Here is a 24768-nt window from a genome sequence, read left to right as displayed (position 1 = left end):
CGCTTAAAATTGATTCAATAAATAGCACCCGAGGCTCTAATATCTCATCAAATACAAGATTAATGGAAGGGGACATGCGAGACGATTGCTTCATCTCTCGTTCACGTAATACTGACAACTTTTAGCTGTTTGTCTTCGTATTGCTCTTTAATCAGTTTTTTTCTACCCTATAAGATATCAGTGTTATGAGCATAAAATTAACAAAAAAATATATATTGAAATTTAATTTTTAAAATATACAGTGAAACCTTTAAAATACGTACTTAACACGATTAAAGGGCATAGGGCAAGTGTTCCTAAGATGTTCTAGTAGCTGGCAGTTTTTTATTTGAACTCAAATAAACTTAAATGTGTTTAAAGGCAAGCTCCAGAACCTGCAAGAATTTACTAGTTTTGAAATTGTTTACGTGATAAAAATGTTTACAGTTTTGCAGTTCTGTAACAGAGCAGAAGTAAATGTGAAAATAAACTTTTATTAAAATACGTTTACGTACCAAATCTCTATCCGACTTAAACCTGACAATTGAACAATCATTAGTGGAATTCTCTAACTCATTTTTTGAGTTACCGACAAAAGTTTGTAAAATTAAAATTTTCATAATTTCGATCATTTACGAAATTTGCCGAAAAGTTAGCGACGAAACCAAAGTAGTCGCTAAGGCCTACCGATAGATACCAATGTTGTCAACGTTAACTGTTTTTTTTTTTGTTTTTTGAGTTTCAAAGTTGCCGATTTTTGTCGGTAACTAAAAAAATGTATTGGAGAATCCCACTACAGAATAAACTGTACTATAGAAAGCATATATCAAATTTACTGTGATTGGTCAATTATCAGGGTTAATTCGGGTAGAGATTTTATATGTAAATATGCTATTGCTTCGAAGCCAATGTTGTCAGCTATCTTTGTTCAAAATTGCATTCAGAAAAGATGATTTATTCAATTGAAATTTGCATTATATTTTTTTGGCATTTACATTTTTTTTTTTTTCAATTTTATTGAACGAAAGCAAAAAATATCGGAAATAGCATCAAATTTTAGAATAAGTTTAGATTTGTTCGAACTCGTCACCTTTGGCACGAATTATGGCCTTCAAACAGTCAATGAAACCGTCACACGCTGCCCGAATGTTGCTCTGCGGAATTTTGGCCTATTCCCGGCCAAGCGCTTGTTGAGATAATCCACACTTTGGTATTTTTTAGTGCCAACTTTGCTTTCCACAATATTGCAGACACAATAGTCCAATGGATTGGCATCCGGAGATTTTGATGGCCATTGTGCGCTGGAAATAAAGCGAGGAACCTCATTTTCTAACCATTCTTGGGTGGCACGTGCTGAGTGCGATATTTCTGAGTCCTACTGGAATGTCCAAGGACTACGGCCAAAATGTTTGCGTACCCAAGGCTTTAATACATCCTCCAGAATATTTTCGCGATAATATTCGGCATTTATTCTGATGCCACGGTCGATTAATGCGAGGAGAGAGCGACCATCGGCTGTTGTAGCGGCCAAAACCATCACCATGGTCGACGCCTGCGTTCTGGTGGTCAACCGAAGTTGCACATTTTCAGCTGATCTCTTTGGCAAGTAAACACAATCATTTTGTTTGTTTACAAACTGCTGGGCAACGAATGTTTTTTTCATCGGAGAAAACCAAATTCGGCAGTTCACCGCTTTCGGTCAAGCGAGGCAACTCTTTAGCTCTTTTGAGTCTATTTTCTTTCCTTTTTGTTGCGGAGTAAGTTCTTGCACTTTTTGGAATTTTAATGGCTTCACTCATTTTTCAATATTTGCCGAATTGAATATTGCGATATGTTCAACTCACGTACCATTTTTCGGCCACTGCGACCCGGGTTTCGATCAAGTCGCTTCTTTACTTTTCGAACCATTTCTGCTGATGTTGCTGTTTTCTTTCGTCCATTTCCTTGGCATCGGGCTACGCTACCAGTATCACGGTAAGGAGCGATAGTACGAGACACAAAAGATTTATTCATTCATTTCATTTAAATGCTGGAGTGCTCTAACGATAGCCACTTGTGGTTTTCCAACCAAATATAAAGAAATCAAATATCACACTTGAATTCCATCACGAATAATTTTTTTTCTGGAAATTTTTCGCCAAAATGCTTTTTTACACTTGTAAACAATATAATGAGCTGTCACTGGAATACTTTAGCAGCTGTCGGACGAGTGGCTTAGAAATGTCAGCAGTCTGAAGTTGGTTGCAGTTTTTTCATCTCACCCTGTATAAAATATACCATAAATTTATTATGATTGGTCAATTATCAGGGTTAATCCGGGTAGAGATTTGTATGTAAACGTACTTCAAATAGAATTTTCCTACAAATTTGTGTCCTGGTTAACGCCGATAAATTGCAATAATATTGTCTACGGAAAAATATGGTTGGTCTGTTATTGTGAATGGTCGTTTATCAAGGTTTAAGGCAGATGAAATGTCAAAATTTGTTTAGATTTTTTGGCCATTGGTTTTCTTTGTTCAATAATAAATTTTGGCCTTAAATTTGGTAGTCAGTTGGCTTGGCAGGGAGATCTTATACTTTAGCCATTAACATTAACATAACTAACCATGGTAGAAGAATACAGGTAGTCGCATCGACGATCTTGAAATCGAAAATTTTGAATGAAAAATTGTTTAAAAATATATAGCGTAACAACCTCCATTTTGTATCGTATTAGAAAACGTATGAAAATATTTTTATTCTTGAAAAAACATTTAAAAAAAAATTTTGACAACGTTCCCAGGTGTTGATGCATCTACCTGTATTGTTCTACCATGTGAATAACATATAGTTGAATGCATACATCTTCTGTCTATTCATTCCAAAGTGCTGTGTTGTAATTTAAGATAAATTTATTTCCGGATATTATTATTGCTCTATGTAAATTCACATTAATCTACTGCCAGTCCTAGCGAAGAAAATAAACGAAGTCTACTGTAAATTGCTAAGATGCTATATTAACACATCGCCACATTTCACCTCAATCGGTTCGAATCGAAAGGCATAGACCGTAAAATAAATATATAATCGTCAATAGCGTTGTGGGCACGACTGTTGTTATTATTTTTGCCACTGTCTGTCTTGACTGATTTTTACATTCAGATATTGGCTGCCAGTGACATTGCCCGGGGCATCGTAGCTTTTCAGGCCGTCAAAACTAAGCTAATCTTCAGGTTAACCTAAAATTGCGGCGATACACATTTGCGCATGCGTAACATTATCTCCAGCGTAATTACATAGCGTCAGCTCCAAACATGATATTATGTTCATTTTGCTCCCGATTTAAGCTACAATGAAAAGCAAAATAAACACCGACAACGATTAAAAACATTAACATTGAACTTGAATGTTGTCGCATCTTTGACATTTAACGAGAGTGTAGTTTGAACTCTAAATGTGTTGGGACAATTAAATACGGGCAAAGTATTTGAAGCATTAAAGAATTGATGCTAATCTCGTGTATGAAGAGAATACCTTCCAAAGCTATTATGTTTTTCCAAAACTCTTCGTCATATGTTCTGATGCAGATAATAAAAATAATTTTATTGTTGTGCAAAAAAAAAAATACAAAGAATTTATTGTGTTTAGGTGGTTGTTTTTAATTCCTAACTGAAATAGATTCCTCGATATGCAAAATAACGTAGATGCTAAAATCTAATGAGAATTGTTACTTCGGCTGATTTTTATAACAGGAAGAGTTGTCTATTAAAAAAATAATTCCATTGTAATTAAAGTTATTATATTTTATACGCATGCATTTTGGCAATAAGATGGAAATCGGATGCCCTGGTCTTATCGGATGACCTTATAATTAAGCCTTGGTGTAAAGACAAATCCTGATACTTTAACTACAATTAAATATGTATGTAAATTAACATATGTATGTATGTTATTGTGATTGATCAGTATCAGAGTCATTCGGCTCATTCAGATCTTCTGCAGGTGGGCTTCTTGGAAACAGACAGATTCTGGATAATAGAAAGTAATACCCTTAATCTTTGGAGAGTTCAATACTCCTGCTCCCCTGTGAAAGACTTTCCATCTCTTCGCACCCAATATCTTGTTATGAGACCAACAACTTGTACGAACACCGTTGCAGCTACTCCTACTTTCTTGGCAGCTTTAGTTTGGTTCCATTCCAGTGACGGGGTATGCTGTCTACCAGTTTCCTAAGAATCTCCATCTTGGATTGCGAGGTCTCGTCCTGTTCATAATATTATTGTTGACCAAGTCCTCAACGGTTTTCTGATCAGTGCATAGTGAGTTCGTTCCAGTTGTGTGCCTACGCAACATTATCATAATATTGAGAAATCTTTCCTTTTTTACACCTTCCGGGATTTATTTACAGAATCCGCAGTTTTTATACCCTCCACTATACTATGGAGGGTATATTAACTTTGTCATTCCGTTTGTAACTCCTCGAAATACTCATATCAGACCCAACAAAGTATATATATTCTTGATCAGCGTAAAATTCTAAGTCGATTTAGCGATGTCCGTTTGTTTGTCTGTCTGTCTGTCCGTCTGTCTGTCTGTTGTAATCACGCTATCTTTCGAATGAGTTGAGATAGATGGCTTACATTTTGCACACATGTTTATTTTTCCAGTAGGCAGGTTAAGTTCGTAAATGGGTTCATGTAGGTCCACGTTTTCATATAGCCCCCATATAACGGTACCTCCCTATATTCGGTATTTTGATGATCTTAGCGACATTATTCACGGGAATTGTTTCAAATTTGGTATTTGAAGTTCAAAATGGATACTACACCCTAAGAGAGAAAATTGTCTGTGCAAGTCCACGTCTTCATATAGCCCCCATATAACGGTACCTCCCTATATTCGGTATTTTGATGATTTTAGCGACATTATTCATCGGAATTGTTTCAAAATTGGTATTTGAAGTTCGTTATGGGAACTACAGTCTGTGACAGAAAATTGTCTGGGCGGGTCCAGGTCTTCGTATAGGCCCCATATATATCTACACCTCCCTATATTCGGTATTATGACGATTTTAGGTACAATACCCACCGAAATTGTTTGAGATGTGGTATTTGAAGTTCGTAATGGATGCTACAGCCTGTGACAGAAAATTGTCTATGCTGGTCCACGTCTTCGCACAGCTCCAATTTAACGGCACCTCCTTATATACGATATTTTGATGATTTTAGCTACATTATTCACCGTTTATTTCAAGTTTCGAATTTGAATATGGTAATGGCTTATAACAAACAGTGCCTATGTATGTCCACGTCGTATAGACCCCAATATAACGAAGCATTTGAAGACGGAAAGCTCTATCTCTTCTTCGGGGATTTCGCCGCTTCTGAGAAAGTGAAAATAAGTTTCTGATATTCCGCTTTATCCTCAGCCGACGCTTTTCAATATTCGTCCACTTCCTAATTGAGATATCAAGAACGCTGTTGTTTGCATAGCTGTCATATACAGAGTCTGAGCTCCTACCTGTCCCTAACGACTTGGTCAAATTGAACCACCCATGAGCTTCTCAGTCTCCCCCTTCTTAATTGAGACTGTAGGATGTGTTCTTGTAATATTACTCTTGACAACAGATGTCAATGTCTCCATATATATAGGAAATTGCTTACGATTGTTGGATTAAGATTGTGCGCGGTCGTAACAGATCAACGTCATTCGCCAGAACTGGTTTATGCAGGCTCTGGATTGTATCTTTTATACGTTTGGAGGAAGTTCTCCATTTTTTTTGCTTTAGAGAAATACCACCATAATCAGGTTGGATCGGCTGATAAAACACTAGATTCCCTAAATCACTACTCAATTTCAATCAGTTACCCTATTTATCAATCAGTTTCCAGATTCAATTTGAATAGTATGACACCACCACCCTTTTCTCCGATCCATCACTTGGGAGAAAAGCAAAAGCACCCTTGGAAAGTAAATGTTTACAACAAATTAATTAATAATACTTAAATATTGATCTACTAGCAGTAGGTGTGTTTGGTTACCCTAAAATTTGTAACAATTATTGCAAATTGTTACTAAAAGTTATCTGTTAACACGAAAAATCTGCAAGAGAGCGATTTGAGAGAACAATTTTGACAGTTCTTTCACTTAGAGTTTGCAAATTCTTGCTGGACAAATTTCTTCTTTCAATCACTTGCAACTCTTCTCCTTCCTGTGATTTATATTTGGAAAAGCAATTTAAAACCAGTAAGAAAAAAGTCCTAAAGGCGGGCGAGACTCCACATAACAATTAAAAGTTTTTATGGGAAAATTCAATCATACACGCTATGATTATAATTATAATTTAAAGTTCAAAGGACTAAATATGCCGAAGCATTTGTATCTTTTAAATTCGGACTTGTATTGTCCATTTGGTGCACAATTAATTTGAAATCGGATAAAGATATATATGGGAGCTATATCCAATTCTGAACCGATCTCGATAAAATTTGGCAAAGATATTTCTGAGCTGCATTTGATATATTTCCCCAAATATTGTTGTTACGGAGTGCATATTACGGCTGCGGAGGACAAAAGTAACAAATCGGATGGACCATATATATGGGAGCTTTAGCTATATCTGAACCGATTTCGATCAAATTTGGCATACTTATTTTCAGGCCTAATTTGATATATTTCCCTGAATATCGTTGTTACGGAGTGCATATTACGGCTGTGGGTAACAAATACTACAAATCAGACGAACAATATATATGGGAGCTATAGCTATATCTGAACCGATCTTCACCAAATTTGATATACTAGTTCCTAGACTCTATTCAGACGTAAGTACCAAATTTCATCCCATTTGGGCAAATATTAGACGTTTGGTGCACAATAAAAAGTAAATCGGCCGAAGTTATATATGGGAGATATATCCAAAACCGAACCGATCTCGATAAAATTTAGTAAATGTATTTCTGAGCTGTATTTGATATATTTGCCCAAGTATTGTTGTTACAGAGTGTATATTACGGCTGCGGATGACAAAAATAACAAATAACAAACAAATAGGCCTAATTTAGTTGTATGTGCAAAATTCCATACTATTCGGGCTGGTATTACACGTTTGGTGCACAATAAAAGGCAAATCGGACGAACATATATATGGGAGCTATATCTAAATTTTGACCGATTATCTCCAATTTCAATAGGGTTCGTTCTTGGGCCAAACGAATATTGTTTGCAAAATTTCACCTCAATCGGATAATAAATGCGACCTGTATTTTGTTCACAAGAATACATGGACAGAAGGACGGAATTCAGGAATTCCGTCTGTTTACTTCTCACACGTTTTCTTGCAAAAGAGAGCAAAACTACCATACTCTCTCAGAAAGAAATTACTGGACAATTCCTGCAGGTTAAGTAACCAAATACGCCTAATTTTAAAGAACTAAAAAAATCGTACTTTGGTGGACATTATTGATCAGCACTGGTCTGTAATGCAAAATACGTGCCTTTTTGTATGTACGAAGGGATTCATATCTTTTCTTATCGGTTTTCTTCTAACTAATTACTTAACTTATATTCCACGGGTATGAGTGAAGAAATTTTCGACACAGAATTGAAAGTCAATGAACCTACAGACTTTGACTTTTTTGACAATTGCATGAGCCTCATTTATGCTTTTCTTCGACTAAAATTATAATAAATTAGTTATAATGAAATAACAACGTTAACACATTTTCTTTATGACCAAAAATAAACCAAGAAGTAAAACGAGTATGTTTTTTTTTTCTAATGGTTCTAAATAAAACTTCCATTTGATCTTCACCTTGATCGAGGTCTTGCTCTTAGAGCAACAGAATTGTTTACAAAGAATTCCAAATTGATGTTTTCGTTAAAAAAAATACTACGAAAACTCCATCTATTCCGGTTTGGCAAATACAAGTCTACTTTTTGTTGTGTGGAAATTTGAAACTTGAACGAGGCATTTTCATTTTTTTTTGGTATGTTGCATACGTATCGTGTAACAGACAAACAAAACCAGCTGTGGCTATTACGTTGGCCAAATAATACGTCGTGGTAATGAGCAACAGCAAGTGCTCGATTGGTTGGTTGGTTGGTCTGTCGGGTTGCAAGCGTCTGGTAACCATTCAACATTGGCTTTGTCAAAAGTCTGAAATATTGTTGTAAGGCAAAGTGCATTGCGGAATATGTGCAAACAGCTTTAAGGTGGTTGTCTTTGTTTATTTTTTGGTTTGGAATGTTCCAGTATGTCAAAGTTGCCATATGTATTTTTGAGAGACTCTTGATCATGACTCAAGTATAAGACCCTCTGCCAAGATAGATAACTACCAAATGTAATCTCAAAATACATTATTGTGATTGAAATCACAGAACAAAAGATAAACAAGTAGCCAACAAAGTGTAGGAAAATTTTGACATTTTATGTGGTTCTCTCCCGTTTCTCTCTCTCTCCCTCTAATCTAATTCTGCAATACTGAGTTATTGGTAGAGACGCAATGTTGTTTCTCTCTATATTTTGAAAAAAAAAAAAATAATTTGTGACCATTGAATATCACCTAATTTCGAGTGAGATGCCCTTGTTAAATTATGGGTTAGTAATCCGACTTGTAATGAGTATTTTTGCTGTAATGAATATTAAGATCTTACGGTCAATTTTTTCAAAAAAAGTAAGTAAAAGTCAAAAGTCGGGCGTATCCACCTTTGGCTTCAGAGCAGTTATAATTCGGTTTCAGAGGGAACTAATATATGGGAGGCATATCCAATTCTGAATGGATTTTCACTAAATTTGACGGAGATATTTCTATCTTTTATTCCAAATAGCATAGCCATAGAGTGCGTGATATCACTTCGAGAATGATTATATTTAAAAATATATATGTATATTGAAGCCGAGTTCCACCAATTAAAAAGTATGTCGCGAAATTCACTCCATTTGGGTTGATTTTAGTGATAATTTGCAAAATAAACCTGAAATCGGATTAAGGATATGTATGGACGCTATATCCAAAACTGAATTGATTCTGATACAATTTGGCAGAGGTATTTCTGAGCTGTATCTGATATCTGATAGCAAATATCATTCTGGTGGGGTGCATATTACGAATGAGGGACTTAAACACCAAGTCGGATGAAAAATATATATGGGAGCTATAGCTATATCTGAACCGATTTTCACCAAATTTGATGTACTTATTTCTAGTCTGAACTCGGTCGGAAGTGTCAAAATTCACTACATTTGGACTGATATTAACCATCTGGTGCACATTAAACGCGAAATTGATCTAAGATATATGTATGTATATGGGAGCCGATTTTCCAATTTGATGATTTGGAAGTGCCAAATTTCAGGTAATTTGGACTGATATTGGCCATTTAATGCACAATTAACCCGAATTCGGTTCAATATATATATATATATATGCGAGCTATATCTAAATTTGAACCGATTCTCACCAATTTCAATAGGGTTCGTCCTTGGGCCAAACAACTTTTTTTGGAATATTTCGTCTTAATTGGATAATAAATGCGACCTGCATAAATCGACTCAGAAAGAGATTCTAAGAAAATCCTCAAACATAATTATGGGTCTATCTCGCTTCCTTCTCCATGTTTCAAACAAATGCACAAAGACATAATAGACTTACCACTATGTGGTGTAGGGTATAATAATGGGCACCGTATTATATTACCAGACTTAGATTAACTTCCAAGATGTACTCTATCCGTCTTCTCCTCTCCAATAAGATTCGACATCGTACTTTTTCCACTAAACTGAGATAAAGTCCGAAGATAGAATATGACCCTTCCGTTGCTTTCTTAAAAAAAGCTATGTAACTAATCATAGACAGGATAAATGTATATGTCTACAAAACCGACTTATTCTTTTACTCATGTTTGAGACATGTGAACAATCGGGGTTTTTTATAAAGAATTGGCTATATTTTGCATTTCGAAATCTTAAATCACAATAACTAGTTACTTTCCAATACTAGGAAAACAGAAGCAAATGCAATGACGAAATTTCTCCAAAACAAAAAGGTGTTACTCAAATGCCCCAAATACCTCTTGTTACCAAACTAGATGGCAATAAAAGCCATCAACTTGGTTTAGAGGAAAAGTAGTAACACCACCAACCACAAAATGTGTTACGTAATAATTGTAAATGCCTCCAGCACTCAGTCATAGTCCAACACAAACAATGGCACAGTGGTGGTACTGCTGCTGTTGCTGGTTAACACCAAATGTTTTCATTGGGAATTCCCATCGAAAAAAAATGGAATGAATGGAAAATTGGTAACAGGAAATTCCCAAGATAGTTAGGTATCCTTTCTTGATGTTTGTTTTCAAAATAATTAATTGCGTATTCAGATTCGTATAAGTACGAATATGTAGGTGGATACATTTTCCTCTTGTCTTGCAATTAAATACTAATCTCGTTTTGCATCTTTTCTTTTTTCAATTTACAGTGGACGATGCTTCCGGACATTATGCTTCGGGTTTCTTTTATGGCAATAACTATTGGATGGGTTCAATGTCACTGTGTAAGGCAATCTATCATGAAGATGACGATGCTGATGAAGCGGCTCGCAGACAGGCGGCGAAAAATTCCGGTTTACCCTTTGCCAAGGCCCATACACAGGCATACACCACCGTTTACAATGAGAATCCATCATTTGTGCCGGGATTTTTTATTATCAAAATGTTACTCAATGAAACCTATCCCACCAATGTTGTAAGTATAAAGCGATAATTCCACGAAGAGATGATATTGCATATTGAGATGAACTACTCCTTCTCTCGTGACATTATTTGGCGACGTTTTAAAACTGGAGACAAGAAATTTAAAATATGTTTCATTTTCTCCACATTTTTCTCTCCAATATCCGGAAAGTTTAAATGCTTTTCATGACATGTGGGTTCGTCTTCTTTTTAAAATGTAATTCGAAACATTTTAGTTTTAATCTGTAACATTTCAATATATATTTGCAACTAGTGCCCCCGAGTTAAAATAAGCAAAACTTACTAGCGAGCAGGATTATTAGAAGAGTGGAAGTTTATTACGGAGTCTACTTTTCACTTTTAATACCCTACATCACGCTGTGGTCAGGGTATTATGTGGTTGTGCATTTGTTTGTAACATAGAGAAGGAAGCGAGTTAGACCCATAGTTTCTTTTGATGATCTGCATGGAATAACATTCTGAGTTAATTACAGGTCGCATTTATCGTCCGATCGAGATAATATTTTGCACAAATCGATTGTTTGGCCCAAGGACGAACCCTATTGAAATTGGAGGTAATCGGTCAAAATTTAGATATAGCACCCATTTATATCTTCGTCCGATTTGCTTTTATTGTGCACCAAACGTTTAATGGTAGACCAAATTATATGGAATTTGGCACATTCAACCAAATTGAGTCTAGAAACAAATGTGTCAAATTCGGTTGAGATATGCAGCTATGAGATAAATATATAGAGTGAGATAAAACAAGTAACAAAGCTGTAAGTTCGGCCGGGCCGAACTTTTAATACCCTCCACCATTTGGTACAAATTTGCTAAATTTCCAAAAAAAAAAAAATTCTGTTAAAATATTAAAAATACCGAATGCCTATACGACGACGTGGACCTGCATAGGCAACTTTTGTCATAAGTTATCACAAGTTATCAATGCGGAACTTGAAGAAAAGCGTGTTTATAATGTAGCTAAAATCATCAAAATACCGAATATAGGGGGTACCGTTATATGGGGGCTATACGAAGACGTGGACCTGCACAGACAATTTTCTGGCATGGGCTGAAATATCCATTACGAACTTCACATGTGAAATTTAAAACAATCCCGGTAAATAATGTCGCTAAAATCATCAAAATACCGAATATCGGGGGTTACGGTATATGGGGGCTATATGATAACTTGGACCTACATGGTTCATTTTCTGCTTTATGCTGCAGTATCTATTACGAACTTCAAATACCAAATTTGGAATGATTCCGTTAAATAATGTCGCTAGAATCATCAAAATACCGAATATCGGGGGGTACCGTTATATGAGGGCTATATGAAGACGTGAACCTACATGGCTCATTTTTTGACTTAGGATGTAGTATCCATTACGAACTTCAAATACCAAATTTGAAACGATTCCGATAAATATTGTCGCTAAAATCATCAAAATACCGAATATGGGGGGTACCGTTATATGGGGGCTATATGAAAACTTGGACCTACATGGTCCATTTTCTGCCTTATGCTGCAGTATCTATTACAAACTTCAAATACCAAATTTGGAATGATTCCGTTAAATAATGTCGCTAAAATCATCAAAATACCGAACATGGGGGGGTACAGTTATATGGGGGCTATACGAAGACGTGGACCTGCACAGATAATTTTCTGTCTTAGGCTGTAGTATCCAGTACGAACTTCAAATGCCAAATTTGAAACAATTCCGGCGAATAATTTTGCGAAAATCCACAAAATACCGAATATCGGGAGGTACCGTTATATGGGCGCTATATGATAACTACGAACTTAACCTGCCTACTGGCAAAATATACATGTCTGCAAAAATTTAGCCTTCTATCTCAATTTGATCTAAAGATAGCGTGATTACAAGAGACAGACTGACAGAGAGGCACACAGACAGACAGACGGACATGGCTAAATCGTCTTAGAACTTGACGCTGATCAAGAATGTATATACTTTGTTGGGTCTGACATGAGTATTTCGAGGAGTTACAAACGGAATGGCAAAATTAATATACCCTCCATAGTATGGTGAAAACCAAATCCGGCAGTTCACCACTTTCGCCCAAGCGAAGCAACTCTTTAGCTCTTTCGAGTCTATTTTCTTTCTGTTGCGGTGTAAGTTCTTGCACTTTTTGGAATCTCTATGGCTTTACCCCGAGCTCATTTATCAATATTTGTGAATGGAATATTGCAATATGTTCAGCTCACGAGCCATTTTTCGGCCACTGCGACGCGGGTTTCCATCAAGTCGCTTCTTTACTTTTCGAACTATTTCTGCTGATGTTACTGTTCTCTTCCGTCCACTTCCTTGAAGTCGGGCTACGCTACCTGTACCGTGAGTAATGAGCGATGGAACGACACACAAAAGATTTATTCACATTTAAATGCTGGATGGATGTATAATACGCATTCGAAAACGTCATATTTAGTACATTTTAACTCTCATAAATTCCCATTAATAGCGTTTTGTTGTTATGTGTAGCTTTACTTTATATGCGAAGTGGTGTAGGGCCCAGCCCGACTTTGGCCTTTCTTTAACGGTCTGGTGCTCCAGAGTCACTACCGTTTGAAAAATTAGAGTGAGAGCAAAATCACTTCAAATAGAGCAAGAGTTTGCTCTAAGAGGGTAAAAGAGTGCGTGTTTGTGTGATATCAAACGGGTTGTGATATTGCTGTGTACTGTAGAAGAATAGGTGAAGGGGAGTGTTTATAAAACTGTACAGAAAAAATACACATAAATATAAATACAACAACGGTATGACAAAAACTAAAAGAGTGAAGTTGCAACCGTAGAATCTGCTCGATTTTAAACAAAATTTGCTCTCACTCAAAAACGAGGGAAACAAGCTCTCACGAGCAACATCGAAAAATTGAGTTTCTTCGATTTTTATCCTGCTCCCAAGGGCGCTTCCACTCAGTTCGAGTAAGTTTGCATAAAGTCATGCGAGTTTTTTGGAGGTCTAGTTCAATATGAATAAAGACTAGTCCAAAAATAACCCAAATGCCTGAAAAATCCTAATCCATTTAATCCATGCTTTGGAATAACTTACACCTGCAAAAACTGGAAGCTTAATGTGCAGAGGATAAAACACAAACTCCTGTCGTTAACTAGAAAATTTTGTTTGACAATGACATGGTCCATAACCCCTGGACAATATTATAAGTAGTCCATATTATCTGCAAAGGATCAAGAAGTATGGTTTTATTAGCGGGGATTGGAAATATCCACTCTCTCCTAGATTCTTAGCCATGTGATTAGTCTCAAATAAGAAGTGCAAGACTTGCAAAACAATGTATCAAACATATACATTTTCATAAACAAAATCTCAAACGTGAACAAGGATTTTGAGCTAAATACTATAGAATATAATTACCCTCTTTGATTCAATTCTTTTTAACCCGTTTCTAAACTATTTCTCTTTGTACCCACAGATTAGAACCATATACCTTGGAGTATGTTTGCCATCAACCTGCAGTAGCCAAGATGTCAAAGAAATTGCTCGCCGCGCTCAGCGTCCCATCGATTCGCATGAAGTAGCATTGCTGGATGTTCGTGTACCCACAGACAAGGAATTTAATATTTTCGAAGATCGCACATTCTGGATTTTAATGTTGGTATTTTGTAACAAACAAATTGTTCCGATCATTTGATATATGTATGTATTTCGTAATCTCTTTTTATTTTGTAGCGTGGTTTCGACAGTTGTGGCTTGTCTGATATTTGCCGGTACTCTATACGAAGTTTATTTACGAAGACGTTTCCGTGAAGCTTTGCGTCGTCAGGACAAGGAAATGATGAACAACAGTGAAACATCCTCGGGTATAGGTTGTGCAGCTTCAGACTACAGTGATTCTGTGACGAATGAGTCCTTGAAAAAAGAATCGCTCAAGGATCTGAATATAGTTCTCAACCTACCACACACAGTCACTGAATGTGGTCCGGTAACGAGTACAAGCACTTCGGATGAACACTTAGAGGGACATCTACATGAGCCGGAAAAACTTAGTGTATATTCCGAGCTCTTGCTATCGTTTTCGGCCATAACAAATTTCAATGCCATCTGTGATCGTAATGTAGGCGCCGACACCATACCATCCATCCACGGCCTAAGAGCCTTTTCAATGGCTTGGGTTATTCTGGGCCATACCTGCATCGTAATCTTCAAGTATTCCGACAACATGGAACTAAGAAAAGATGTCGAAAAGAATTTCTTCTTCCAGGCCATAACCAATGGGCCATTCAGTGTGGATACCTTTTTCTTTATAAGTGGTTGTCTGGTGTCTTATCTGTACTTCCGCTCAAATGCTAAGGGCAAGCTGAATAAACTTATCAAAGGAACAAACGAATTTACCAGATGTACGGCACACTTTTTCGGTTTGGTTATATACCGCTTTATGAGGTTTGTATTCGAATCTGGAAACATTGTCATTGTGAATTTCATAATTATTTCTTATTTCGTTTTTATTTCAGATTGACCGCTCCATATATGTTTGTTTTGGGTGTGGTTCAGGTGTCGATGAAATATTTGGCTACCTATTCGATATTTGATCCTCCCACAATGGATCACGTCACATGCCCCGATTATTGGTGGCGTAATGCCCTCTACATTAACACTCTTTTCCCCGTAGAGGAAATGGTGAGTTCGTAGACCTTGAATAGATTATTTTAATTTCTTCTTTGATGCCCTCTTTTCACTCTTCAGTGCATGCTATGGAGTTGGTATTTGGCAAATGACACCCAGTTTTACATCATCGGTGCTCTGATACTTATCGTGGGAGTTCGTCATTTCAAATTATCGGCTGTGACTACAGGCGTCTTTTTGGTGCTGTCTTGGATAACAACGGCCGTGATTGCCTTCAGCAACAATCACAGACCCGATACCGATGATCCCTTGGCCTTGTTCGACAAGATTTATGACAAACCATGGACTCGTTTGGGGCCATATTTGATTGGCATGGCAGTTGGCTGGATTCTGTTCCGTACGAATTGTAAGATACGTTTATCGAAAACCAAAGTGGCTATTGGCTGGACCTTGGCGTCGCTGAATCTATTTGTTTTGGTGTTTGGTTTATACCGCGCCGAGTTGTCACAGTTCACAGCAGCTCTTTACAGCTCATTGAGTCACTCGGCATGGGCTGTGTCATTGGCTTGGATAACCATTGCCTGTTCAACGGGCTACGGAGGCTTTGTCAACACATTGCTTTCGGCTCCTTGTCTATATCCATTCTCCAGAGTTACATATTGTGCATATTTGGTGCACCCCATTGTTATACGTTCGATGGCCCTCAACACTGATTCACCCTTACATTTGGGCGGTGACACTATGGTAAGTACGATGATACCGGAGCAATTATAACTAAGTAAAAATTCTTCGATTTTTTCTTGATTATTGTTTTATCTGAATCCGGGAAGAATTTTTTCCTTAGGATACTCGGATCTTTTACCCAAAAATTGAATTACCGATTTATACCCGGATCTATTAATCCGATATATTAATAATCCGTATTTTTGCACTCGGATTTTTTATAAATCCGTTAAAGGTCAAAAGGATCATAAAATAAGCATCAAATTTAGAAACAAAAAAACTTCGGTTCGCGTAGACGCTTTTTGACATACAAAGATAAGAAAATCTCAAGCCACGATCTCAAGACCTGCTACTTTAAAAAAGTTTAATGCTAGAAAAAAACTGCCGATTTTAGTCATACCGAAAATTTATGCTCCGGCTGAAGGCCAACAACTTAAAATAAGTATACAATTCAGGAAAACTTTGGATCGAGCTGCCGATCGAGCTTAAAAAAGTATAACATTTAGAAAAGCGTTGGTTCACGTGTTGGAAAAACTATATCGATTTAGTAGATCCGGGTCTAAACCAGCTCTTAAAGGCGGACTTTTAGATCAAAAGTACATCCCCCAGGAAAAAATAGGACAAAAATATCTAAATCTGAAATGAATTTCAAAAAAATCTGAGAATTTTTACTAAACTAGAGTTAAGCCCTCATACCAAACACCCACACACATTGCTTACAATTTTTAATTAATGTTTATATATTTTTTGTTTATCTGCACAGGTAATCATGTTCTTTGGTTTCGTTGTCGCTTCCTATTTGCTTTCATTTGTGGTCTCGATGTCATTTGAAGCTCCAGTCGTTACAATGCTCAAGATTTTATCGCCTAGTCGAAAAAAGCGTTTGGCGTAAGAGGTGCCACACTTTTCGCCGCCGCTAGGCCTCAGAGGCCAGAAGTACGCTTTCAATTTGTTTTATTATCGTAATGTTTAACTATTATTTTTATGATTATGTACATATATAGCTACTGAATATTTGTTATTATTTGTAAGGTTACTCATACATCCACAATACAAACGAACTTCCTCTATTTATCAACAACGAATCATCATCATTCGCTCGCACATTCTTGTCATTCTACGAAGCTCCAATCTATTGTCACCCCAAATAACATCAACCCACTAAAAGTTCTACTCAAATGAATACAGCTCGAAAATGAATCGAAGGTAATTCGAACTCAAAATGATAGCAGCCCTAGACCCTTTTGTCTGGTTGCAAATCATTTGACTAAATTTTTGTATGTACGTACCATTGTTAATCTATTGTAAATTAAGAAAATATTTTACTTCTCCCATGGAATTCATTTCAATTTCGTGTTCTTTTTTTATTTCAATTATTTAACTTATTTTTTTACTTCGCTTATCTTTTCTCAAACAAACGACCATCTAAAACTGTTATAATTTTATTTTAAATATTAAGCACTAAATTACTAGCAAGTAATCGATATTCCTGCAATTTTGTAAAATACAACTCTGTCACAAAATATTTAATATTGTATTGCAATTAAAAGTTCATAATTTACGCATCGAATCTAGTGTACCATTCTATAATAAAAACGAACAAAAATCCCAAACTTGTTGTTTGATTAAGTAATTTTAATATGAGGCCTGCATCACATACGTCACATACGTACGATAACTATTTCAGTAAAAATCAGGGCTGCAAACCGGTTCTGAACCGAACCAAACCTATATATCTGTAAATGTAACGAAGCGTGAACCAACTCGTTGTCTAAAAAAAAAAATACTGAAACGATTTTAATTAAAAAAATGGTTCGGTTCGGCTCAACAACTTGTGCCGCTAAAATTAGGATTTTCTGTCGTACTGTAAAGAATTATTATTTTTTATTAGTCCCTCATAGCATAACATATTAAATCCATATTCCAACTCAAATCAACAAGTGTTACGTGATTGTTCTTAATACGAAGGCCAGGTTTGGTGGGTACAGGGTAAGATTAAAAAACTACAACAAACTCAAACGCCATAATTTTTAATTTTTTTATTTTGGAATAAGTTTAGATTTGTTCCAATTGGTCACCTTTGGCACGAATTATGGCCTTCAAACGGCCAATGAAACCGTCACACGCTACCCGAATATTGCTCTGCGGTTTTTTGTCCATTCCCGGTGAAGCGTTGCTTAAGGTGATCGACACTTTGGTGTTTTTTAGTACCAACGTTGCTTTCCAAAATACTCCGGACACAATCGTCCAACGGATTGGTATCCGGAGATTTTAGTGGCCATTGTGCGCTGGAAATGAAGCGAGGAACCTCATTTTGTAACAATTCTTAGGTGGCGCTTGCTGAGTGCGGTGGTGCTGAGTTCTGTTGGAATGTCCAAGGTCTGCAGCCAAAATGTTTGCGTGCCCAAGGCTTTAATACACACTCCAAAATATTTTCGCGATAATATTCGGCATTATACGAGCGGAGTGCTACCATCGGCTGTTATGGCGGCCCACACCATCATCATGGCCGGCGCTTAAGTTCTGGTCGCCAACCGAAGATGCACATTTTCAGCTGCTGGACAACGTTTACAAACTGCTGGACAACGAATGTTTTGTCATCGGAGAAAACCAAATTCGGCAGTTCACCACTTTCGGCCAAGCGTTGAATCTATTTTCTTTCAGTTGCGGTGTAAGTTCTTGCACTTTTTGGAATTTCAATGACTTTATTCCGATCTCATTTTTCAATATTTGCCGAATGGGATATTGCGATATGTTCAGCTCACTAGCCTTTTTTTTGGCCACTGCGACGCGGGTTTCGACCAAGTCGCTTCTTTACTTTTCGAACAATTTCTGCTGATGTTCTTGTTGTTTTCTTCTGTCCACTTCCTTGACGTCGGGCTGCGCTACCACTATCGCGGTAACGAGCGATGGTACGAGACACAAAAGATTTATTCACATTTAAATGCTGGAGTGCTCTAACGATAGCCACTGGTGCTTTTCCAGCCAAATATAAAGAAATCACACTATCACGCTTGAATTCCATCACGAATAACTTTTTTTCTGGAAATGTTTCACCAAAATGCTTTTGTACGTTTGTAAACAATATAATGAGCTGTCAGTAGAATAATTCTAACAGCTGTCGGACGAGCGGCTTAGAAATGACAGCAGTCTGAAGTTTTTTCATCTCACCCTGTATGCGTGTAGTATGATGCCTGGGGTTTTGGAAATTCGTACTAAAGGCTTACGAAATTTACTAAAAATGTAAAAAAAATTTAATATTGGACAAACGAAAAGAGCTAGAATTCTAAAATTTGGAATGAGAGTCACTGATGGAGTATCAAGTGGTTTTTTGGAAATTCAAACTAAGGTTACGAAAAGTTCTAAAATGGTACAAAACTTCTAAATTGGTACCAGTTTAGTATTATGTGAACGGATAGAGTTAAAACCTTGAATTTTGGTACGGGAATTAAGGTTGGAATGTAAGTGTGATATATGAAGGAAGTTTTGAAAAGCTTGTTAAGGTGTTTTTAGAAATATATACTACAAGTGCACGAAAAGTACTAAATAGGTCTATATTTTGGACGAAAAGTACTGAATGGTACTAAATTTGGAATTAGGTGAAGCGATAGGGCTGGAATCTTCAAACCTGATATTGAAGTCTTTGTTGGTGTCTGGAATTGAGATATGGAGGTGGTTTTGAAAATCGGTACTATTATTGTGTGCTAAATAGTACTAAATTTAGTATTGGATAAAGGAAAAGAGCTTAAATTCTGAAATTTGATATGGATGTGACTTTTGGTGCTGTAGTAATAGAGAAGAAGCTGCATTGGTATATGGGTACTATAATTGTACTAAATGGTACTTAATTTAGCGACGGGGGAAATTACAGAGCAAAAATCCTGAAATTTGATATTAGGGTCACTGTTGATATCTGAGGTTGAGATATTGAAATTGTTTTTTTTTTCTTTAAATGCGTACTATAATTGTTCGAAAAATACTAAATGGTACTAAATTTGCTATTGAGGTCTCTGTTGGTGTCCGTCGTTAAGATATGGACGTGGGTCTGCAAATCCTACATAGGTGTTCGACAAGAACTAAATTGATCTAAATTTGGTATTGAATGAATGGATAGAACTGAAACCATGAAATTGTATATTGCAATTACTGTTCTGTGTCTAGGATTAAGATATGGAACGGTTTTGCGTATGACTACTAAAATTATACGAAAAATACCAAAAGTTAATAAATCTGTTGGTATCTGGTGGTGGTTTTGCAAATGCGTACTATAGCATTTTCAGATTAAATGAAACCTTTTGCAATTCAAATGAAACTTTTTGCAGCGGAAATGAAACCTTTTGCAGCGGAATTGAAACCTTTTGCAGTGGAAATGAAACCTTTTGCAGTGTAAATTAAACCTTTTGCAGCGGAAATGAAACCCTTTGCAACCGAAATGAAACCATTTGCAACCGAAATGAAACTTTTTGCAAATCAAATTAAACTTTTAAATTTATAGGGGGAAAATTACAAAACATTTTTATTTTTAGTAGTTTTAAAATGAAATCAATTAATTATAACTAATATATTGATAAAGAGGAATTTTTATTGATTATAAATATCTACATTTTTATTAAATTTTCAATTATTATAATAACAAATGGTTCTTCATTGATTTGATATAAAATGCTTCTATATTATTAAACAAATGAAACAAATTTTGGCCTTTATAGGTATGGCCAGGATGGAAATGTGAAATTAAGCTTCACCACAATTTTTATAGTTATCTGAAAATGCTATATAAATCTTCGTAACAAACTATAGCATTTTCAGATTAAATGAAACCTTTTGCAATTCAAATGAAACTTTTTGCAGCGGGAATGAAACCTTTTGCAGTGGAATTGAAACCTTTTGCAGTGGAAATGGAACCTTTTGCAGTGGAAATGAAACCTTTTGCAGCGGAAATGAAACGTTTTGCCACCGAAATGAAACCATTTGTAACCGAAATGAAACTTTTTGCAAATCAAATGAAACTTTTAGATTTAGAAGGAAAAATAACAAAACATTTTTATTTTTAGTAGGTTTAAAATTAAATCAACTAATTATAACTAATATATAGTTAAAGAGGAATTTTTATTGATTGTTAATATCTATGTTTTTATAAATTTTTTTCTTAAAGCTTCCATAAAACACAAGTGTAGATGCAGAAAGATTGAAAAAAGTTTTTCAAGGTATTTTTTCAAAGGAGCCGAATTAGGTACCTTTTTATAATCTCCTCTATGGAAAGGAGGATATATTAAATTTGTCATTCGGTTTGTAACACCTCTAAACAATCATGATCATAGTTGATTTAATGATTTCCACTTATCTGTCTATTGAAATCACGACTGCTCTATCTCCATAATCAATAAAGCTAGTATACTATAACTATAAAAAATTGTGGTAAAGCTTAATTTCAGATTTCAGTCCTGGCCATACCTATAAAGGCCAAAATTTGTTTAAATTTCTCTTTTTAGAGTTAAGCATTTGGAATTTAATAATATGGAAGCATTTTATATCTAATCTATAAAGAACCATTTGTTATTACAATAATTAAAAATTTTAGAAATAATATAAATAAATGTACATATTAATAATCAATAAAAAATCCTCTTTGTCAATATATTAGTTTTAATTAACTGATTTAATTTAAAAACTACTAAAAATAAAAATGTTTTGTTATTTTTCCTTCTATAAATTTAAAAGTTTCATTTGATTTGCAAAAAGTTTCATTTCGGTTGCAAATGGTTTCATTTCGGTTGCAAAACGTTTCATTTCCGCTGCAAAAGGTTTCATTTCCACTGCAAAAGGTTTCATTTCCACTGCAAAAGGTTTCAATTCCACTGCAAAAGGTTTCATTCCCGCTGCAAAAAGTTTCATTTGAATTGCAAAACGTTTCATTTAATCTGAAAATGCTATATATGATACCCATTTTGGGTCACTGTTTCTGTCTAGGATGGAGAAATGTAAATTGCTGTGGACATTCTTACTAAATGTTACTAAATTTAGTATTGGAGAGGTCTCTGTAGTCCACATTAGGTTCTACAACAGATGTCAAAACATTGTCTATCTTGGTCCAAGGTATTTTGGTGATTCTAGCCAGAATATTTTCCCCTTTTTTGTATGACCCCTGTATAACAGTTCGGGCCACTTTATTGATTTTATATACCCTTCACCATTCTATGGAGGGTATATTAACTTTGTCATTCCGTTTGTAACTCCTCGAAATATTCCTACCCTACAAAGTATACGTATTCTGGATCAGCATAAAATTCTAAGACGTCTGTTGTAATCACGCTAGAGTCAAAACGAATAAAGATAGGAAGCTACAATTTTGGACAGATCAGTCTTTTGTTTGCAGGCAGGTCATGTTCGAAGATGGGCTATATCGGTCCACGATATCGTATAGCCCCCATACAACGGTACCCCCCGATATTCGATATTTTGATGCTTTTAGCCACATTTTCCAATGGAATTGTCTGAAAATCCACACAAGGAGTTCTTTCTGAGTACTTCATCCCCTGGAAGATTATTGTCTATATAGGTCCACGATATCGTTTATCTCCAATATAACTGTACCTCCCTATATTCGGTATTCGTAATGGGTACTATTGCCTATGACAAAAAATTTCTTATGCAGACCCACGTCTTTGTATTGCCCCCATATAATGGTACATCCCAATATTCGGAATTTTGAAAATTTTAGCTACATTATTCAAGGATTTTTTTCAATTTTCGTATTTTAATATTGTAATAACTTATGACAAAAGTTGTCTATGCAGGTCCACGTCATCGTATAGACCCAATATAACAGCTATATTCGGTACTGGTGGAACAATGAACTGTCAAACCAATTTTGGAATTGAAAATGTTGAATGAAAAATTATTTAAATTTGTGAAAGTTATTGAAAAACACGAAATTTAATAACCTCCGAATGACGTCGTATAAGAAAAGATATAAAAATCAACTTATATTTGAAAAAACATTTAAATTTTTTTACACATCAATGCTCTCAAGAGTTGATGCATCTACCTGTATTCTTCTGCCATGGCAGAAATTGACAGGGTTTCAAATGCTAAAACTCTTGTAGTTAACAACAATGTTGTATTTATGGTAGAAGAATACAGGTAGTCAGTCAAAGCAATTTTAAAATTGAAGATTTTAAATGAAAAATTATTTAAATTCCTTAAAATTGTTGAAAAAAGCATATCAATGCAACCTCCGATTGGCGTTGTATACGAAAACATATTAAAATCTACTTATTTTTGAAAAAAAAAAAAAAAACAATCATTTTAAAATTTTTGACATATTAATGTTCCCTCATGTTCATGCAATTACCATGGTTGTGTTTTACGTTACTTGCAGTTAAAAATGGCAACAGCGTTGTATTTTCACGCCGAAGTCACGATTTAAGCTTTAATTTGTTTTTACCTTTATCCTGTGGACTACATAACATGGGGCGCAATAAAATCCAATTAATGCATAAAATAAAAACACGCATTCTTTCAATACAGATAAACTCGAAATATAAACAAGGAAGGTTTTATGTGAGGAAATTAAAGATAGAAGTTATAGAACGCTTCGGAACGAATCAGCATGAAAACTAAAATTACATCTATAATATGCTTATCTTTTAAGAAGAATGAATTGTAACATTTTGCAATTAATTCTTCAAATTATGGACAATAGGGTCCAATACCATGCAGTACAATTACGTGTCAAGTTGTTGAATAATACCATAATTAAGTACATAATCATAATGAGTGTCGTGAATAAATGTACCTATATTATTTTACTCAATGTTTTTAATCAATTTTGACAAATGTGTGATGTGATTTTGCTGGAGTTTATATAACTATACCCGTATTTGAATTATGGTCTAAAATTGATTTTTACTATCGTTTGATATATTCTGATTCGAAAAAAGGATTTTTTTGGCTTCCTCATTTCATTGAGCTTTTTAACGTGATGATACTCAAAATCGCCGTTCATTTGCTTCAAGACCATACAAGAAAAATGTTGTTGCTATTTTCAACACAATTTCAATTTATTCGAAATTAAGATCGCAATCTTAGCACTGATGAATGAACACTTTTGCTCATATTACCAAAAGTTTATATACATTTTTACAATTCTTTCGTTATTTATATTAAGATTTTAAATTGATATTTTAAAACCAAAAACTAGTTTTTGATCGAATTAATTTAGGTCTATTCTTTTCCTGAGTATTACAATAATTATTAATTTAAACTAAACGTACTATTATTTCACATCATCTCAAGACACGTGGCACATTAAAGTCTTGCAAATTGAGTTGATTTGAAATCTGATATGTAAACAGATCACAGTAGTAAATCTAATTGGAAAAATAAAAATGACGTACCTGATATTTACGCTGTTTGTGCTAACATTTCACTGAGTCTATTCAAAAAGAAGAAGAATAACATTCCATATGATATTGACATCTGTTGGAGTCATTCACAATAACTATTCGTACCCAACAAATAACAATCACAACCGGCCAGAGGGCGAAGCCGATGTAAAATTCTCGGCGGCGGCGGCTAAGCATAAAAAAGTCGGCGGCGGCTAAAAGTCGACTGCAGCCGAAAGAAAATCGGCGGCGGCGGCTAAAGCAATATACGGCCGGCGGCGGCTAAAAGTCGGCTACAGACGACGACTTTAACGTGAACAAATAATTTCGGTTGTTTTAATAACTGTCAATTCATTTA

At 35.5% G+C, this 24768-nt stretch overlaps 1 protein-coding gene across 1 annotated transcript in view; it reads left to right on the top strand.

The window, feature by feature from the left end:
• LOC101901696 (nose resistant to fluoxetine protein 6) overlaps positions 1-17636 on the top strand; it is a 54898-nt gene extending 37262 nt beyond the window's left edge. Inside the window, exons 2-7 of the mRNA XM_005184047.4 lie at positions 10434-10699; positions 14150-14328; positions 14407-15117; positions 15189-15354; positions 15421-16044; positions 16787-17636. Of these exons, the coding sequence (XP_005184104.2) occupies positions 10434-10699; positions 14150-14328; positions 14407-15117; positions 15189-15354; positions 15421-16044; positions 16787-16915 (2075 nt within the window). The 3' untranslated portion in view covers positions 16916-17636. The remainder of the gene's footprint in view (positions 1-10433; positions 10700-14149; positions 14329-14406; positions 15118-15188; positions 15355-15420; positions 16045-16786) is intronic.
• The last annotated feature ends 7132 nt before the right edge of the window (positions 17637-24768 follow it).

Source organism: Musca domestica, unplaced genomic scaffold (genome assembly GCF_030504385.1).
Source record: "Musca domestica strain aabys unplaced genomic scaffold, Musca_domestica.polishedcontigs.V.1.1 13, whole genome shotgun sequence".
Taxonomy (NCBI): domain Eukaryota; kingdom Metazoa; phylum Arthropoda; class Insecta; order Diptera; family Muscidae; genus Musca; species Musca domestica.
Note: the sequence above shows the minus strand (reverse complement) of the source record. Positions and strands in the feature narration are given on the sequence as shown.